This window comes from Colletotrichum truncatum (assembly GCF_014235925.2).
Source record: "Colletotrichum truncatum strain CMES1059 chromosome Unknown Contig_0008, whole genome shotgun sequence".
Taxonomy (NCBI): domain Eukaryota; kingdom Fungi; phylum Ascomycota; class Sordariomycetes; order Glomerellales; family Glomerellaceae; genus Colletotrichum; species Colletotrichum truncatum.
The window spans coordinates 2,798,279-2,815,018 of record NW_027222405.1 but is presented as its reverse complement, the minus strand read 5'-3'; the positions used below and the strand labels follow the sequence as shown (position 1 = coordinate 2,815,018).

Below are 16,740 nucleotides of genomic sequence, written 5' to 3'. Positions count from 1 at the left end.
CATTACTCAAGAGCCTGTCGAGGACCCTTGAACATAAGAATAAGGGACGGCCAGGACCCCCTCTTCAGCCCAACGTGGTCGTCTCAAGATTAAACAAACCCTGAAAGAAAGGTCCATCAAGGGCTTTTTTACCATCGAGCTTAACCTCTGCCTTCACAATCCTCAATCTTCTCCACACTACCGTGGCTATTTTCCTCCTTGACACCGTCCATACCCTTGGTTCGCCCAGAAAACCATCAATCATCATCGAACCAGCACCGGAGAAAAAAGAGAAAAAAAAAGAGGGCATTGCTGGGCAGAAAAAAAGATAAAGGGAGGGTAACGCAGCTTCTACATAGTAGTCTCAATCTGGTGGCGTCACCTCCTTTCAGCACAGTGACGACTTGAGACATTGGGGGACGCGCCCAATTTCCCTCCGTCACGTCACCGTTTCTTCTTTTCATTACCACACTTCTTACTTCACCCTTCCTCTTCTTGCATAAACTGGTACCAGTGCTGGGTACACTTACCATACCTTGCACCACGCACCAGGCCCGCCACAAAGCTCTGGTCAGCTTGTCGCTTGTGCAACTGATCGACCTACCCGCTCTATCGGGCATCGTGCCGTCTCTTCTTGGGTCCAACTCCCGGTTTTCCAGGTTTTGGGCACCGCACATATCATCCCACATCCTCCCCTTCTAGCTTTTACACCCCTGTTCCTTCTCTCTTTCTACTGCCTCCTCCACGGCACGCCCTCTTCTTGTTTTAATATCCCGACCTGACCCAGGGACCCCACCACCCTGCCCTTCATCCCTCGATCTCTTATTTTTTTTGTGTCCTTTCCTCCGTCTTATACACATAAACCAACACCACCAGTACCGACATTGAGGCGTCGAGCTCAATACTGTCGCCATGTCGGCCCTAGACGATCTTCAGGGCGGCCAGGACAACCGCGGCGAGGCGCGCGGTGACGAGTCCGGCAGTTCGATATCTGGTATGGTGTCGACGCTGGCCGTCTGTCTTCCCCTGGCCACCGCCTACCTTGTCATCTTTTTGATTCTTCGTAAAAGCCAACGAAGATACTACGCACCAAGAACTTATCTTGGCAGTTTGCGTGAAAAGTAAGCGAGTTTTGCTTTCTGACATTGGCTATTCTCAGTGTTAACACTTTTTACAGCGAGCGAACGCCAGGCCTTCCCAACGGCTTCCTCAACTGGTTCGGCGAGTTTTGGAAGATCCCCGATGTCTATGCTCTTAAGCACCAGTCGCTCGATTCTTACCTGTTCCTTCGATTCTTGCGACTTTGCGCCTCCATTTGTCTTGTTGGTCTCATCATCACGTGGCCTATCCTGTTCCCCATCAACGCCACAGGTGGTGGCTCTGCGAACCAGCTCGACATCCTCACATACGGCAATATCGATGTGACCCGCCCTGAAGGCCTCAACCGCCTCTACGCTCACGCTTTCCTCGGCTGGATCTTCTATGGCTTCATTATGTATCTGATTATGCGCGAGTGCATCTTCTACATTAACTTGCGCCAGGCCTTCCTCCTTTCCCCTACATACGCCAAGCGTATCTCCTCGCGGACCGTTCTCTTCACCTCCGTTCCCGACGAGTATCTCGATGAAGCCAGATTCAAGAAGCTCTTCAGCGATTCTGTCAAGAGAGTTTGGATCACAGGAGACACCGAGAAGTTGGATGAGTTGGTTGAGGAGCGTGACAAGGTTGCCATGAAGCTGGAGAAGGCCCAGGTCAAACTGATCAAGCTCGCCAATGCCGCCCGTCTCAAGGCCATCAAGAATGGTGCCTCGGCTGAGAAGACTCCCCCCGCTCAGGATCCTGAGTCTGGCGACGTGGCCGCCCGTTGGATTCCTCAGAAGCAGCGCCCGACCCACCGACTTGGCCTGTTGGGCTTGGTTGGCAAGAAGGTTGACACCATCGAGTGGTGCCGATCCGAGCTGCAGCGCCTTGTTCCTGCTGTCGAGGCCGCTCAAGCTGAATATCGCGCTGGAAAGGCCAAGAAGATCCCCGCTGTTTTCGTCGAATTCTTTACCCAATCCGATGCTCAAGCCGCCTACCAGGTCACCACTCACCACCAAGCACTTCAAATGACCCCCAAGTACATTGGAATCCAGCCCACCGAAGTCATCTGGAAGTCTCTCAGGGTTTCCTGGTGGCAGAAGGTTGTCCGCCGTTACGCTGTAATTGCCTTCATCACCGCACTCATCATTTTCTGGGCCATTCCCGTCACCGTTGTCGGATTCATCTCCCAAGTTTCGCAACTCGAGAAAATCTCGTGGCTCAGCTGGCTCAAACAGATCCCCAATTGGATCATGGGTGTCATTTCTGGTTTACTTCCCAGTGTGGCTTTGTCAATTCTTATGTCACTGGTTCCGGTTATTATGCGACTCTGCGCCAAGCTGTCTGGAGAGCCCTCTGACTCCCGCGTTGAACTGTTTACCCAGAACGCCTACTACTGGTTCCAACTCATCCAGGTCTTCCTCATCACCACCATTTCGCAGTCAGCTCTCGCCGCTGTCATCAGCATCGCCCAGAATCCCGGCTCCATCTTTGCGACGCTTTCTGAGGCTTTGCCCAAGTCGTCTAGCTTCTACAACAGCTACTTCATCATCCAAGGTATCACGGTCTCGGTTGGCGTCATGACCCAGGTCGTCGGTTTCGCCATCTTCGTGTTGCTCCTCAAGTTCCTCACAAACACACCTAGAGCCTTGTACAACAAATGGTCTACTCTTGCGGCCATTTCGTGGGGCAGTGTGCTGCCCGTCTATACCATGATTTCCGTCATCAGTAAGTTTTGATCTACCTTGCACTGCAACCACCCTGCTAATCTTGGTCACAGGCATTACTTATGCAATCATCGCGCCGCTCATGCTCTTTTTCTCGACGATCGGCATGGGTCTTTTCTACCTTGCGTACCGCTACAACATTCTTTTCGTCACCGACACCAAGATTGACACTAGAGGTCTTCTCTACCCTCGCGCGCTAAAGCAGCTGTTCGCCGGCGTGTATCTTGCCGAGATCTGTATGATTGGTCTCTTCGCCGTGTCAAAAGCCATTGGCCCCCTTGTCATCATGGTCATCTTCCTCGTCTTCTCCATTCTTTTCCACCTTACTCTTAACAGCGTTTTGGATCCTCTCATGTACACCCTCCCCCGAAGCTTGCAAGTTGAGGAGGAGTCATTGAACGCCAATATCGAAGATATCGACCGCCAAGAATCTGGCCAGACGGCCGCGGAAGATACCAACGGCAAGTCTAGCAACCCTTTCAAGAAGATCACCAATGTCACAAACTTCGCACCGGGCGGCGATGGAAGCCAGGTGGAGAGAGAAGGCGGCAACTTGCTCACTCGCTTCCTCAAGCCTTGGGTATTTGCCGACTACATGCATCTTCGCCAGCTGGTGCCCCGCGACGAGAGCACCGTAGACGAGCTTTACCCTGGCAACATTCAGGATAACGCCTACTACCCACCCTCGGTCTCCAGCCCGGCCCCGCTCCTGTGGATTCCGGAAGACGCAGCCGGCGTTTCCAAGTATGAGATTGCGCAGACCAGCAAGATCATCCCGATCACCGATGAGGGCTGCCAGTTGGATGAGAAGAACAAGCTGGTATGGGACTCTGAGGGAGCAAGACCTCCTATTTGGGATGAGAAGATTTACTACTAAGCCACATGTTTATCCGGCATCTGTACACCACCGTTGATACCCGGCGGAGTTTGAGCTCTCGCATTAATGACTAGCCTTTTAGGCATCAGTCTCTCTTATGTAGTTGTGTGTGTAATGATATATATGAAAACCCATGAACTTGTCTTGACATGCCGCACGTGTATAGTAGATGAAAGTGCATCAAGTCGCCGTCTTTGTATGGAATCAAAAATTTTGAGATTCATTTCGGTACACAACAGAACTGAAACTGCAATCGTGTTGTATCAATCGCCCCTCTCCCATGACAGCACTTGAGTTGTTTTTGTGCGAAAAAAAAAATATATATAAAAAATAACAGATGCTTTTTCCTGAAGGTATCATGCTGACGGTTCGGTAGAAGCTGTGCGTCGAGAAGTCTTGGGCTGAGTACAATTGATGATTCAAATCTGGTCCAAGACTACCAGACTAGACTACGTAGTGAATCGTGCCTTGCAAGCGTACATCAATTCACGATACTGATGATTGACTATCTCCGACCGTCAACAAGGCCTAGCCCGCCAGAAAGCGTAAGGCTATTAGGTTTGGGATGCAGATTTCAAAGCCATGAAGGGCTTATAGAAGAACACATTTAACTTGTCCAGCGTCCGTCTATTTTTTGCCAACTAGGACACGATGAGATAATCCAGAATTGCCGGACAATCATACCAAGAAGAGCGCACAGTTACTACCATTATTAATCCATTTCTCTCGATAGACAGCTAGCTGGCAATCTGTGACCTGGCCTCACACATGCTTCTTGGATACGCTGGCTAAAAGCACAAATGCCAGCCGGCGATTGAGCATCTACATCCTTGACTACGTCTGCTACTCCTAACGCATAGGCGACTTCACTCCCTCCTGATCCCAAGTCACCGCGATGGGCTTGTGGTTTCCAGAAAACTTCTGGCCGCCAAACCATAATTCAAAACGGATATCAGCAGGTGCAATAATTACCTTGACATCAAAGTTCAAGATGTAGTAGGTGTGCCCTTTTGAAAAACAGGTTCCTCGTTTGTGTTTCATCACCAGTTGCTGCTGCTGGATACCCGTGAGATTGCTTCTAACATCACATAGCTTGATTGCGCCAGCTGCATGAAAGATCGTCGTAAGTTTTTGACCCAACAATGTTTCAAGTTAGAGGTTTAGACTGTTGGACTTACCATGTTTCATACTCCTGGGCAAAAACGATGGCTCATTATGGGAAATAACAATATTTGCGTCCCATGATCTCTGTGTGTCGCCCTGTGCCAGTGAAATAGCGAACGAGTGTACCACCGACTCGTTGGGGTTGATCGAGTCCCCCTGTCAAATTGTCAGTTTCAAGATCTCCTGAGCCCACTTGCCGGGCAACTCATACTTTACGTATAAGCCACTGTATCTGGTTCATTGCCCACTTCTTATTTGGGTCAAAAGAATCGTTTTTGATGTCCTCGTTGAAGTGATGCTGGGGCGAGTACGCTTGTTTGACTATCACGCCGTAACTAGCTCGAGCAACACGAGAAGCAAGGACAGAAATGGACCCCGTCTCCATCTTCTGTTGACGATCGAGCAGCAAGCCGCGGCAGACTACGAGTTGTGGCTCCGGACAGGTAATCACCGCGACTTGATTCGCATTCTGGTGCGAATAGTTGCGGAACTCGCGCTGTAGGCGATCCCGCACGTACGCCGAGGCACTTAATCCCCCGGAAAGTACCATGAATTTCTATTGGGACAAGGTCAGCGACATTATATTTAACAGGACAAGCGGCACCTTACAATCTTTTGCTGCGGCTGTCGACCTGATAGACTGTCGAGCTGCTCATTGATACACCGTAGAATTCCCTCTATCTGGACGTCGAAGATTCCTTGAATCTCATGCCTATATAAACGATTAGCAAGACCTTAATTTGGGACTCAGATTATCTTACTTAGGAAAATGCATTTTCCCGTCTACTATACCAAGTCCAGCGTGGTTGTAATCATGCGATACGCCATCTAGAGTCAACTTGAAGATCGGGAGCATATAGACGGCCTCCCCAAACTTGTGCTTCATTGTCTTAAAGTACGGGCTTCTTGCTATTCGTTTGGCAAAATCATTAGGTAGTTCAGTGTGAGCATCGGGACACGCGGCCAGGCGTTGGTTGACGAGATTGATAAATGCGACGTCGATGAGTGACGCCCCGATACCGACGCCCAGGACCTGTGAGAGCTGTGACATTTGGGGGTATACGCCATCTGTCGAGGTGATTTGCATAGTAGCAAGGTCCGTCGTACCTCCTCCTGCATCGACGCTGAGGAAGAGGCTCCCAACGGTGAAGTCCACTGGGCACATCTTCAGAGCACAGATCGCTGCTCCTTCGGCTTCAGTCAAGTCAACCTCAGCCGAATGCCGTCGTCCTTCTGTGCCGAAGCCAGCGTCGCGGACGGTCTTTTTGAAAAAGTTGATCGTCTCCATTCTCGTCCAGGTCGTAGGCACACTGAAGAGGAAGGATACGGCCATGTCTTTCCAACCACCGGTGTGACGTTTACCGAGGGCTGTTTCGATGGATTGCTTGACGTGCATGTAGACTTCTTGTAAGTAGTCCGTAACAAGCTTCAGCGCTTCGGCGATATTCCGTGGCGCGTTAGGAATGCCCTGTTGTTGCCATGCTTCTAGCACATCCTTCTCGATCAAGATCTTGAAGAGTTCGCGCCGCACCTTTCCCGGCATTCTCTCTTCTTCATCGTCACACATAAACCCCCATTTTGATATGCTACCATCGGCGTTATATGTAAGGACGGTCGGCACCTTTTTCTCGCCTCGATCACCGCTGCCGGGCCAGTCGCTGATAACCTGAATTGGCTTTTTGGGTATCATCCAGGCCACACCTGATTCCGTCAATTCCAGTTCACGTATTGGAATAGTTCACCAAGCCTGAAATTACCTGTAAAGGTTGTGCCAAAGTCAACCGCAACGAGGACATCCGGCTTTTGTGACATATTGATTGGCGCGCTGATTAGACCTTTTTCTTAAAATCGCCGAAGGGGACTGAGGAACGCCAATGAAAGTGAGCCCAAAGCTTTGCAAACGCAATTGTTGATCACAGAATTCCAGTATTTGCTGCCTTTTTCCCGAAGATGTTGTAAGGTAAAGTGTTGGAAGATGAGGCTTCATGAACGCAGCTGTCTCATGAATTCCATCGGCGATCTTTGTTTAAAACCGACTTGTAGAAGGGACACTGAGATCTCGGCTCACATCGAACGAGCCTATAGAAAGCTGTAGTAGCTCGAGCCCTTGGCTGCGACAAAAGGAGCATAGTCTTGAACTACAAAAGCCTGATCCAGAGCTGCGTGAGGCTTTCTACGTCTGAATCCCTCATTTCGGTTTAGTCGCATCTGAATGCTGATCCATTAACACAGCCTGCTTGTTCCAAGACTTAAAGGCGTCACATGTTTTCGAATATTCATAAGGCTTCCTATGTTCAGCCGTGGCGCCTTGGGCACGAATGCGTCCCTCAGCCGCAAGTTAGTGTTTCCCGGAACCACATTGCAACTGGCCGATATGGAATCTAGACTACATTCGCTGTTAGTTGTATCTAATGAACAAGCAGCCACTTTGTCTATCCCCATTACATTGTCATACATGCCTGCCAAAATGCAATTTGTGAATATCCCTCCAGAAACATTACTGGCGTTGACGTTGCCATTGGGGGGTTGGTGCATAGAGATAAAGAGCCTCCTCCTAGGACTTTTCTCCTTTCTCAATATGTATATGGGACACCTCAGATAGAAATCCCTCAGTGAATCTTACATCTGAACTTTTTTTAATCGACATAATCGAATGAAGTCGTGCCTTCACACCCGTCTGCTTATCTCTTGTAGTTGTCTTTCTACTTACTTGCATCGGACACCAAAATGCCAGCACCAGAACATCCCGCACAACAAGATCCCGAAAAACAAAGTATGGTATCACAAGCCAATGGATCTACAGATATTTCCACTTCCTCTTCAGAAGTCTCCTCATTATCAAATACCAGTCATCCAAGGACTGCGACGGCAGCATCAAGTCAAACGGTACAGCCTTCAGAGGTTTCGTCAGGAGGTGTTGATGGTCCCGCTGTTGCCGGTCCCGCTGTTGCCGGTCCCGCTGTTGCCGGTGCCGCTGTAGGCTGCCTCGTTGCTGGCCTTCTGATCGGCTTTGTTGCTGCATTCTTCCTACTGCGTCGAAAGTATCATAGGACCGCGAAGAACAGTTCGTTTAGGCCTGAAATGCAGCACATAGCCGTCAATGCAGATTCCAAGGCTTTTGGATCTTCACCAACGGCCACCCATAACAATGAAATTCAACTGGACCAATTCCTTCTCGACCTTACCCCTGACAAAGAGATTGCTAGTGAGCTTCACGCTTTGAGCGAGCTTGTTTGTCAGCATGTTGATAACCACTATCACCGGATGCCTGTGCAGGCCAATTCTCAATCTCTCGTGGGAAGCCTTCTGAATATCGGCATTGGAGACAATCCAAAGCAGATAAGTGCGGACCAAGTCGCTGCACTCTGTGTTGATCCGCAGACTAGGCAAATCGGTCTCAAATATGTCATATCCCATGCAGTGTTTGTCACCGTCGACTTCAACGCCCGGAGCCGCTTCTCACTGCTCCCACCACCAGTGGCCTTTTTTCTCCAGTCTATGCCACCGGTGGAAACGCGCGGAGGCGATAACGAGGGTAAGTTATTCTTCACATCACACTTGAGTGTTTTGACTGCTCAACTTAAACCTCACAGTAACTGCGTTCGCGCTGTCGAAATGGCGCACTTTATCTGCCTTCCTCCTTCATCCAAGCCGCAGTCAGCGCATTCATCTTTCGCCGGTCGAGTCAGAGATTGCTCCCAGGGCACACAGCCTTGCCACCGCGCTTAACGCATACCTTCACCACTTCGTTCCCGCTGATCAAGGGAGCCAGAGCCAGCAGCTGGAACACCTGAAAGCTGTAATTATGGAATGTGCAAGGTTTGGCTATGAACTTTTGTCCCAGCCTCGTGAATGGCATTTCATCTACCAGGCTGAGGATGCAGGTACATCAGGACAGCGAGCCGTTGTCGTGTGCCCAGGCTTGGAAAAGATGGGCAATAGTGATAGAATTGGTTCCGATGGTCTTACCCATGTAGTAGCGCCTCTTGTCGCTCAGGTTTCTGACCGACGCAGACAAAATCGGTAGATTCTGTCTGTTAGGGCGAAATCAGGCAAGCTTTATACGGTTCAGCGGGAGAGTACACAATGGCACAGGATTTTAAGAAGTAGCAAAACAGTAGTAACACGGATCTTTGGTGATAATTCTGTCTATCTCATCTTGAGAACATGCCTATAGCTTGTTTGATTTTGCACAAATATTCTGCACCTCAGCCCCGACTGATATTTTTGCTCTGGAGATGACACTTTCTCATCTGGAGGCATGTCTCTCTCTTCATGCAAATACTGTGAGGCAGCTAATGTCTGCACCATGTTCTTGAATCCAGTCTAATCTTCACACATTCCTGGGGCAGAGCCTTCGAGCTCCGCCTACTAACCTACTGTGATGTTGTGAACATTAATGGCTTGATGATACAAGTATCACAGGAGATTTTCAGAGAAAATCCAAGAATGCCGAGAAGCATTACAACTTTGAATGAAATGTCATCTTATGGCTAGATCATCTCTGCGTACTTGAGACTTTCAGTTGAAGGGCTTATTGAGCAGAGAATGCCGCATCCAGACATAATGAAAACGGCCCTGATCCACTTTCCTGGATCCACATCTCACCTGATAAAACTGAAACATTGTTGGATATACTAAGACGTATGCGGTGAAATAGTCTCGGGTCAGAGTAAAGAAATTTGATCTGTGGTTTACCTACTTCGTCGGCCACCCTTCAACACCATGTTCAACCCAGTTGAGAGAATGATAGCTGATACGGCCATGCCAGCAGCCTCACGAGCTCGTCTACGGGCCATCACAAGAACCAATTGCCGCTCGTTTTAGAGAGTGTCTCCACTCGTTGGGCTGCTTCGGCCAGCAGAGACTAAGACGTTCATGTATCACGCCTTCAGCTCCCTTTGGTGTGGCTGAATAGACAAAGCGGCTTGGGGGTTTCGGCTCATGCCAGCATGGTCTTTTACTCCCACGTTCATTCCTGCCATAAATTCCCCGTAACTGGACTTACCCCCTGGGATAGGCTTTCCTTTGAACGCGTTCTCAAAGTAACGTCCCACACCCACTTCTGGGCACCCCCCACATTTGGGCACCCCATTTACACCAAAAACGCCGTTTTTCGAAATTCTATATTAAACTAAATACTTTACTTATTAAAGAGAATAAATATATGTTAAATAGATTAAGACTTAATTATAATACTTAAGTAGCTATATACTAGTATTATTAATAATAAGTATTATAAATTCAAGGTTTAACATTTATAATACTAATTTACCTAGCCTATATCTTAATATATAAAATAGGTAGAGATATTTAACTAATATGATTAGAATTTTAAGTAAGATATAGTAGATTTATATATTCTTATACTTAGTAAAAAATTCTTTAAGCTTAGAATAATATTTTAAAATTTCCCTTAAGAGAAGTTTCTATTATAGAATTTTAACCCTTAATTATACTATATTTACTAAAGTAATACTTTTAAATCTCTTTTAGATATAATTATATAACGTACATGATAAGCGAGTGAGACAGACAAGCGAGTGAGACAGTAAACCAGACCTTCGCGACAATAATATCGAAATCTATAACAAGAAATCTTAGATTGATTAATACTACTCGGATTCCTGTTCTTCGGATGTTTCCTCAATAAATTGACATGTTCTCGCGTTGTGGCCTGTATTCCCGCATACGCCACACCGACGATGAGTCGTCTCAGACCTCACTTTGCGACCACTACTCCGTCGCGTTTCCTCTTGTAGTTGCGTGTCTGCCTCTCTTTGCGACTGTATATCCTCTCCAGTAGATATAGTAAGACTTCCTCCTTTCTGTAGACGTGTTTTCTTAGCCCTTCGACGCCGACTTAATATTGCATTCTCCTCTCGAAGGATTTGAACCTCTGACTCTAGTAATGCTACCCGATGCCCTAGTCCTTCTGTCCCTCTGGCTAGCTTACTCACAGCACTATAAATTGATGCTAGAGAGCTGCTTCGGTGGCGTGAGATTCGACTCTTAATAAAAGTAGACTGTGATCTTGCTTCGCTTGGGTTGCTCGGCGTCCTAGAGATCCAAGGGTCTGGTGTCTGAGGGACCCCCTCCTCAGGCGTTGGCGTTCGGAACTTTACATCCAGCTTTGAGAGAACACTTTCTGCATTCAAAGGGACAAGTCCAGCTCCTCGGAAACCTCCCTGGATATTTTTCCTCGTAAAAGACTGCTTAAAAGCTTCGTGAAATGCTGCAAAGAAATCTTCCTTCGAGATATGGGTTGTGCCTCGCCGCATCTTATTCTCAATTTGCCGACCGTAGGCATTCTTTAACGGCTGAAAACAACCAACATCTAAGGGTTGAAGTAGATGAGACGAGTGAGCCGGCATGCACAGTGTAATAATGTTGTTTTCTTGACAAAAGAGCTCGAAGGCTGCGGAGTGGTGACTTTCATGACCATCAACAACGAGGAGGCGATATTTCCCAGACGTACGTGGTTTTGTATAAATGTCGAAGTGTCTGATCCAGTCAATACCTCTCTCGTTTGTTGTCCATCCATTTTCAGACGTTGCAATAGCCCAATCGCCCGGAAGAGAGGTTTCTGTATACCAGCTTGAGAGGTGATACTGGCCTGCAACGATGATGTATGGCGGGATGCTCTCCCTTGGGAATTAATAGCCTGGATAACTGTAACCCATTCCCTATTGCCAGGCTGTGTTATCTTCGTATTTGAACGCCTTTCAGCACTTGTAACAACCATTCCAGAAGCAATAACGCCCATCATAAAGCCGGTCTCATCAAAGTTGTAGATATCAGCATCAGCAATACCATACTTCGCAATTGTATTCTTCACAAGCGAAAACCAGCCACGAATCACCTCTGGATCTTCGCATTGAGCTCTCTTATAGTCATACTTGCGAAAGAAACGCGTCCTAAGCTGTGGTTGTCGCTTGACGAAATTAGAAGCCCAGCGCTTCCCAACTGGAGGCGCGTCGCGCTCTGCGAGAAGTCGATTGGCCATTTCTTCCACACCACTCAGCCGGGGAGGAAATGATCGCGCATCTAGGTCGAGAATATACTCAACTATTGTCTTCTCTTCTAAATCTGATAAATTCCGTGAATTAGGCATGCTGTCGCGTCGTGAGACTATTCCCTTTAGTCGCCGGCTTAATGTTGCGTGACTGACTGTATAGAGTGCACCTGCGGCCCGAGCACTAAGTTTTGGGTCATTTCTCATTGCTTGAAGGGCAATTTGTAACCTTCTTTCAATACTAGCTGATTCCATGATTTATTGTAGAGGAAAAGGTGCCGGTCGCGTCAAGGTGCGACGGTCGCGGTTTACTGTCTCACTCGCTTGTCTGTCTCACTCGCTTATCATGTACGTTACTTTTAATAAGTATAAATATTAATTTCCTAGATTTTTTAAATAAGTATATATAAGCGAAAATATATTTTTCTAATGTTAAGGAATACTAGTAAGTTACTAGTATCTACTAACATTTTAAAGCTTTTAGTTTTAAACTTCTATATTATAACTATTATTATATTTAAACCTTTATAAAAAATTAGATGGCTATAATTATACTTAACATAGTTTATATATATTTTCTTTTCTTAGTAAGTATAGTAGTTAGTTTAATATAGAATTTCGAAAAACGGCGTTTTTGGTGTAAATGGGGTGCCCAAATGTGGGGGGTGCCCAGAAGTGGGTGTGGGACGTTATGTGACATTACTATGTCTTCTAAGTGCGCTAAACGTATTGTTACATCGTTGCCTCACTGAAAAGAGCTGTTCGTTTTCCCCGGGTTAAGAATGGAGTGCAAAATGCAAGGCAAATTGTAGTCCGAAGAGTTTTCAACGTCTTTTTGGTTAAAGCTGATCAGATGCCCACGCCAGACGCTGGCCTGTCCGAACAAAAGCCTGTGACCAGCTGCAGCCATAGAATGTAGTCCTAGCCCGCAAACGGTTACCCCAGGCTACCCGCTAAAGCTAAAATCGTCGTTCTGGCAATCCTCTCCCCCATAGAGGCCTCCGCCAGGGTCTGAAATCATGGAAGCGTGGTTTTTATGAGGACCCAGGGCATTCGCTAACCAGTGTCTCATGGCTGTCTCCCATTGAGCGTTTTTATATCTGCACCTGGCGATGCCGCTTTACAATTTTAATGCACTTGGTCTCCAAATCACAGTAAAGAAAACTCAGGGATGGATCCTTTTACCGCTTCCTTTGGTGTGTTCAATGCTACCTACCACGCCGTCCTCTTCAGCATCGATGTCGACCAAGTCCCCTCCCGTGTGCGTCGGAACCTCGAACTCGTTCAAAGATGTCATCGAGATTTGCAACACCTCATTGAGATACGAAATGAATGCCTTCCGATCCTTGAAAAGACGACTATAGTCTTAAATCGTGTCAACGAAATAATTGAGGCGGCAAACCAGGGCCTCGTTGAGGTCTGCGAACTTGTCGAGAAGTGTCGACCGGATGCCTACAATGGCAAAATCCCTTTGAGAAACAGACTAGAATGGGTCTTGTTCGATTCAAAAGAGTTCACAGCGCAGGAACCAGTAATCAGTCGCCATCATGCTTCTGTACTGTCAGAGATGAACTTCTTGCGACAAATGGCACTTCTAGCTCCTCAAATGCAACAGCAGAAGACTGTGCCCACAAGCGAAATCAGGGAAAAGACTAAAATATTCGATAACGTCGCCTTGCTGGGTAGCTTAATGGGACAAATGGCTCTCTCAGGTACTCCCTACCATTCCAAGAACGCTGTTCCTTAACTGGCACTGATATCAGGTACCTTAGGAGGAAGCCCACAAAACCATTCACCTTCTCAATCGAAGGAAAACAAATCTGCGTCACAGATTCCCCACGATTCGAGACCGGCTGAGTCTCCGCGAGCATGTTGTCCACCTCAGCAGCCAGTACATAAAACAAACTTGACACACACAAAAGCTTCACACGTAAACAGCTTGAATCCTAAAATTATACCTCATACTTCATCGCACGAATATAAGGCCTCATATGACCCATCTTTAAGGCCACACAAATCAACGCAACCTTTGGTTCAACCGCGGCTCCAGAGTCCAGCATTAGACCATAGTTACAACACCAGTCTGGAGGGCTCTCAGTCATCGTTTGATCTTCAACGACAGTCATACTTGCATGCAAACCAAGGAGAGCATAACTTGATTGGAACCTCGGTAAACTGTTATACTCGCCATGAGGCGTCTATTCCACACTCTTACGGTTCTGATCCTTCACGCCAAATCGCACCAACGTCTCCTTCGACTCCATCTATAAACAGACCTCGAGAATCTATCAGTTGGAGAAACTTGCCTATGACATCTGAACAGGCCAAAAATATGAATCAGCCCGCGAAGGGAAACTTTGGACCACACTCACACGTGTCCCAATATGTCCACGGGGCAGAAGCATCGCGACCAACCCCCGGCGAAACAACTCCTTTCAACCAGAAATACGCTAAGCCCCAAGAGAAAATCCTTGAGATACCATATCTCCAATCTAGATCAGTAATTTTATCAGAGAATGGCTGGGCTTCCCCAGAGCGTACACACGTTTGGGCAAGTCCAATCCAATCGAACGCAACTTGGGACACTGATTCCTCCACATTGGAAAGCCCTTCCCCAACTTTTACGGCGTTTGATGGAATGTCGACTGTAACCCTTAACACAATACAAAACGAGGCTACTTCTTCCTATGACCACAGTTTCGACAGGTCAAAGTCTTTCAATCAATCTACACATACCAGTATCCCGAGAGATGTGCGCGCCCAACAACAAACACCGATGCCTAATCTAGCAGAGCCACTAAACCGATGGCAACCAACAGAACATGAAAACGTTGCTCAGCCATCACTTCCACGATCGCAAAGTGTGTCAACTCGTCCGGCCCTCGTTTTCGGTTCAGCATTCGACGGCTTATACTCAAGCCGGATTAACAATCCGGTAGAGCCTTCATTGAGGAGATCACAATCTGAAGTTCAGAGGCCGTTCCATACCTATGAAACGGATCAATTTGTAGTGATCGGAAGTGTGCCGGATTTTCTCGGACGCAACAATGAGAGGCACTCCAGTGTCTACGCAGACTCGGCACACTATAAACCCACAGGAGCAGTTCATGTATATGAGGTGGATTCTACCCCGACTGTAAAGAGAATCCCTGAACTTCCGTGAAAAAGGAAGGTTTTTGGCGGGCCCTTGTATCGCTCATTACCAGAAAGTGGTCGTGGAAGCCATGGATTTCACTGCAGGCGGCTGAATTTCGCACCAGAGTTTCTTTCTTCTGTATAGGTAGTAGAGAAGTACGTCTGCGCCCTCAAACTAATTCATACATTGGCGCAACTCTTTCATGAATCCAAGACCATTCTGGCCCTTGGCAAGTCCAAACTCGGCTTCGCTGATACCAACTTTCTTATTTGTCTCGTGGTGCCTACCTCACTTAGTATCTTAACTCGTGATGGGGGACATAGATCATCTTTCCTAGTCATGAAAGTACCAGTACTCAGATGGGTCAGCTCCGTCAGATCCGGTGGCGGTTGTCCCGATGTGAATTTCATACTTGGCATTACTAAATAGATCATCAAGGGCACAATTGATCTTCTGTTTTTGTTATTCCATGTCTCAGACTGGAATAGGCGCCATGATCTTTGATTTTGCTTTAATCATGGATGCCGACAGATTAAGCGGATCCGGCAGAAACGTGATCGAGAACCGCGGCGCCGAGCGATTAAGTAGTGCCAGAAAAGACAAAGCGCTTTTAGCCGCAGTGTGCGACTTGTCATTTAAAGAGCCGTTATTGGCTTGCGTAAGTTATTGCCGACTACAACTTCCGTTTGCCTCGGATCGGATCGATGAAAGAGGCGAGCGGGTCGGGAGAGGCATGGTTTGTGGCACTTCTGTCGCCAAACTCTAATTGTTCTGTCCTTCAGCGGCCTGATCAATCCTCTCAAGGCTATGAGCTAATTAAGTACAATGCAGCCGAGCTAACCATATCGAATCTGATCGGATCGCTATTTTCATCGATCACGGACTATCTGCGTTCCTTGAGTTTCCTATATTCTTCTCGGAATTTTAACGCTTCAATGCTCATGGGCAACTGCATAGATGAGCGGCCGTTACGCGACGTTGTAGCTGTAGAGGTGTTCCAGCCCACCACGGTGCTCAAGTATTCTCAAGTCACTCGCCGCCTTCAGGTCGCGCAACCTGGTTTAGGAAAGGTTTCAATTGAATGTGTTAGAGCCCGTGAGTTGCTGCCCTAATGAACGGAAACCTATCTGTTGACTAGAACATCAGGGCTACGCTATGTTTGGAAGTACTAATGACAAAATGAATGACGGAAATAAGGACGATAATAAAACAACATTAACAAACAAAAGATCTTGATCTTACTTGATTTTTGTTGTAAAGTGTTGTCGTATCTCGACTTATGAGATTTGTGAGATCTACTTTAGAGAGTATTAGAGCGTCAGAGCGTCTCGGAGCAAAGTTTTGTATCATCTGGTACAGAATGATAGTCACTGCAGAGAGAAAAACATCAATGTGAAAGCGTCGCAAAAATCCAAGAAATCAAATTCAACAGGTAGACAAGCCGTTGAAAAGTACCATATGCAAGCCCATGATTATTCGTTTTTTCTTCCCCTGTTATATAAGTATAATATATCGGAGACTATGGAGACACTGCATCTTTGTAAATTCAGGTGGTGAACAACCTGCTTCTGCCTGCAAGTGTTATTATATATGAGGATCAATAAATTGCCGCCTAAACGGGAAGTCACAGGTTGAAAAAATCATTTGCCAAACCTTCCAGTTTGCTCATGTTGATTTAATCAATTTCTTTACCTTCAAGTCTAACTACCGCGTTGTCAAATAAGGCCCTTCTTCCCCTCCCAAAGCAAACAATCTGTCGTTT

At 47.1% G+C, this 16,740-nt stretch overlaps 4 protein-coding genes across 4 annotated transcripts; 2 read left to right on the top strand and 2 right to left on the bottom strand.

The window, feature by feature from the left end:
- Positions 1 to 891: 891 nt before the first annotated feature.
- On the top strand, positions 892 to 3,663 carry CTRU02_212244 (DUF221 domain-containing protein; the record flags this gene model as incomplete). Its single annotated transcript, XM_036727118.1, has 3 exons — positions 892 to 1,100; positions 1,157 to 2,787; positions 2,840 to 3,663. 3 exons carry the CDS (start codon positions 892 to 894, stop codon positions 3,661 to 3,663), a joined length of 2,664 nt encoding a protein of 887 aa, XP_036581362.1.
- Positions 3,664 to 4,512: 849 nt separating this feature from the next.
- On the bottom strand, positions 4,513 to 6,639 carry CTRU02_212243 (hsp70 family chaperone; the record flags this gene model as incomplete). The annotated part of the gene is made up of 6 exons (XM_036727119.1): positions 4,513 to 4,769; positions 4,842 to 4,983; positions 5,039 to 5,383; positions 5,437 to 5,539; positions 5,589 to 6,528; positions 6,585 to 6,639. 6 exons carry the CDS (start codon positions 6,637 to 6,639, stop codon positions 4,513 to 4,515), a joined length of 1,842 nt encoding a protein of 613 aa, XP_036581363.1.
- A 915-nt stretch (positions 6,640 to 7,554) lies between these two features.
- CTRU02_212242 (uncharacterized protein) lies at positions 7,555 to 8,854 on the top strand (the record flags this gene model as incomplete). Its single annotated transcript, XM_036727120.1, has 2 exons — positions 7,555 to 8,362; positions 8,421 to 8,854. 2 exons carry the CDS (start codon positions 7,555 to 7,557, stop codon positions 8,852 to 8,854), a joined length of 1,242 nt encoding a protein of 413 aa, XP_036581364.1.
- Positions 8,855 to 10,442: 1,588 nt separating this feature from the next.
- On the bottom strand, positions 10,443 to 11,941 carry CTRU02_212241 (transposase; the record flags this gene model as incomplete). Its single annotated transcript, XM_070205800.1, has 2 exons — positions 10,443 to 11,471; positions 11,507 to 11,941. The coding sequence occupies 2 exons, from the start codon at positions 11,939 to 11,941 to the stop codon at positions 10,443 to 10,445; spliced, it is 1,464 nt and encodes a 487-aa protein (XP_070060613.1).
- Between the last annotated feature and the right edge of the window lie 4,799 nt (positions 11,942 to 16,740).